The sequence below is a fragment of the Chionomys nivalis genome, chromosome 5 (assembly GCF_950005125.1).
Source record: "Chionomys nivalis chromosome 5, mChiNiv1.1, whole genome shotgun sequence".
Classification (NCBI taxonomy): domain Eukaryota; kingdom Metazoa; phylum Chordata; class Mammalia; order Rodentia; family Cricetidae; genus Chionomys; species Chionomys nivalis.
The window spans coordinates 39,781,045-39,784,107 of record NC_080090.1 but is presented as its reverse complement, the minus strand read 5'-3'; the positions used below and the strand labels follow the sequence as shown (position 1 = coordinate 39,784,107).

Sequence of the window (3,063 nt, the reverse complement as noted above, 5' to 3'; positions counted from 1 at the left end):
CCAGGGAAACTGTGCTCCACCAGTACTATACTGTGGCCCTATCTAGCTCCCTGACATCTATGAGACCATGTTTGCCCTAAAAGCATGGGTGCGGATGATAGGGAATATGACCTAGTTCCATATACCAGGCTTTGCCCAAAATTCCTTATGTCTATTTTTATGTTTATCCTGAACTTCTAAATCTTAGGGCAGTAAAAGGGTGAACTGCAGGAGGACAGAAGGGGCAAGGGGCAGGCTGTGTAATTTAGAGGATCCTTCCAAGCTGGGACATCATGGACACCACTCACAAATGAAGAAACTGGACAAGGTGAGGAAAAAGAGGTCTCCATCTCATGGTGAAAACCAAGGTTGACATGAGTGAATGCTCATAATGCACTCTAATCAAATTTTCAGGATGAGCTAATGAGTATGGAGAGAGTTTAGGGCCCATGTGGGTTGACTGCAAATATTGCTAATTCTAATAGTCACACACACACACAAAAAAAAAATGGTTGAAAGGAAGTTGCAGCATCCTATGGGTCAGGGGCGATCACCAAGATAGAGGCTAAAAAACAATGTGGAATTTTATCTTTTTAATCTAAATGCTTGATCAAAATTCACAAATGGCCAGGCGGTACTGCAGGCAGCCCTTATCATTCCATTTCCCATCTGTATACATCTCTACACACTTCTCTTTGCCCGTACCCCTGGGCTCTCCCGGGTACCAGTTGGTGTAGTTCACAGAAGTCCCATCCAGGTATTGGAACTCTCCAGGGATCTTGTCTTCAACCATGCCCAAGTAGGCATAGATGTTGTACTTGGTCACAATGCTTGAAATGGCCTCGTTCTCCTCTGGGCTCCTTGGTGCAGCAATGCTGCCACCTGCTCTGGTACATGTCTCTCTAATGGTATCAAAGTTGGCTGACTGTCCATTGGTGGAGAACACTTTCTCTCCTACGGACAACATGGATCCTTGCAAGCTGAGGACTAAGCAGAGAAGCCTGGGTTAGATCACTGACCCTAAGCTTTCTCTATAATCTCTCCATCTCTGTCTTTCTTGGTGTTTTCCCTTCCTTTCCCCAGCCTCGTTTTAAAGTCCATCTCTGTGTTCTCTAATAGATATCTCTGGATAGACAATTATTTATTGACAGAATCTACAGTTTCATGCTTTTTTTTGGAGCAAATCCATGCCCCCTTCTGTGTCATTCAAAGACAATAGAAAAGGAAAGCACCTATCCTTTCTCTGAAGCCCCATGTCTACACTTGCCAGGTATTTAGCTTCTGGATTCTGGAACTGGAGACCAGAGGGAAGCATTAAGACATCTGTTCTTGGTGACACCCCAAACAGTCCCCTTACCTCCCATCATTTGCTGCATCTTATGTCTGATCTCGAGGAGATCGGTCTGCAGCTCCTCATCCTGGTAAGCTGGAAATCCTGTGAAGACCCCACAATTTCAGGATGGGGGCAAGCCAACAAAGAGCTCCGTTTGCTACCAAACAGGTATTCCACCAGTGACAAGGCCAGAGTTCTATCGTCTAATGCTGTGCACAGAGCCTAGACCCAAGTTACAAGGGTTAAGGAGCAGAGCTTCCGTACTCCTACACACCCATTTCTTAATGCAGCCTTGAGCCTGCTCTGCTTTCCTGTATCCCTTGACTGGCCCTGCATGCCCATGCTCATCTATGTGCTTTTCTGACTGAAGGAAAGGACCCCCATCCCATACGCCCTACCAAGACCAGCAATGATGACCTCTGAACTCTCCTGATGGGCTGCTAAATTGATGCATACCCTAGAGCTCTGTAAGAATGCATGATTCTTGATCACACTGTCTGCCTGGATTCCAAGTCCATATAACCCTGCCTACCTTTCAAGATGTCCTGGAACCTCACCCCTAAGAATGACCTCTAGGCCTCCCAGTGGTGCTTCCCTTCCCCTATAGGACACCATGTGTCTCTCTGTCTGCAGCCACACTGCTTGTCAGTCTCTGAAATGTATTACTTAAACCCCTATGGCGTTTCTCTTCAACTTCCTAGTTTCTTATTTACTTTGAGCAGTATGCTTTGGACCCTTCCTACCATTCCTCATGTGACTGACAAGCTGGACCATATTACCAATGACTGCTGCCCCCAGCCCTGCTCACCTGGAAGACCCCTCTCTCCAGGCTCTCCCTTGTCTCCACGTTCTCCAGGGGCACCAGGGGCTCCAGGCATCCCATCACGCCCAGGAAGACCTGGCATTCCTCCAGGGGGGCCCATGGGACCTACAGAGTGAAGAGGACACAGACATGGGGACCTTTAGCCTGTGGGTAAATCACTTGTCTCTCCATGGGAACCTTGAAGACACATGCTACAACCTAAGGACTCCAGAAAAGTCCTATCATCTTGTACCCTGAACGGGATGGCTCTCATAAAAACAGGTCCCTGTCCCTGAGCTAAAAATGTAGTAATCCATACAGTAAGTACCTGGAAGTCCAGGGTCACCTTTGATACCATCTCTCCCATCTCTGCCAGGCAGGCCATGGTTTCCAGGAGTGCCGGGGATCCCAGGACTTCCAGCACACACTTCTGTCCCATTGCACTTGATACCAGCAACCGCAGCCAAGAAGAGGATGAAGGCCAAAGAACACAGCGACATGGCTGCTGCCCCAGTGACTTCTCTTGCTGGAGGGAAGGATTACCAATCCATCTGTAGCATAAACGTGGCTCCCCTCTGCCACGCCCCATTCTTGCTGCACTTTGTGGGCCCCAGGAACAGAGTAGATAATGACAGACAAGCAGATACAGTCAAGAGTACCAACAAGACCCAAACTCTTCCCAGTCAGAAACCCCCAGGAGCATCTATTATCTAACACAGTCTTACACTCCAGCCCTCCAGCTTCAGATAACATGATCCCTGATTGGAGGAGTAGAGCTCAGGAGAGTCAGGGACCTGAATCCTCAAAGGTGATTCTTTTCTGTTCTAGCCTCACTGCCCGAGAGGAATCCCTGTACCTCTCTGACCTAAGCTGACCCTCATGTGAAACCCCAAATAAGGCTTTCTATTAGTTGGTCTGTCCCTCCGTATTTTAAGTTACCCTGTTTTGG

General features: G+C 48.0%; 1 protein-coding gene across 1 annotated transcript; it reads right to left on the bottom strand.

Moving 5' to 3' along the window:
• Positions 1–552: 552 nt before the first annotated feature.
• On the bottom strand, positions 553–2,644 carry LOC130875194 (pulmonary surfactant-associated protein A). The gene is made up of 4 exons (XM_057770948.1): positions 2,443–2,644; positions 2,121–2,240; positions 1,337–1,414; positions 553–966 (listed from the first exon to the last, which is right to left on the bottom strand). Exons 1-4 carry the CDS (start codon positions 2,612–2,614, stop codon positions 590–592), a joined length of 747 nt encoding a protein of 248 aa, XP_057626931.1. The 5' UTR covers positions 2,615–2,644; the 3' UTR covers positions 553–589.
• Positions 2,645–3,063: the final 419 nt, after the last annotated feature.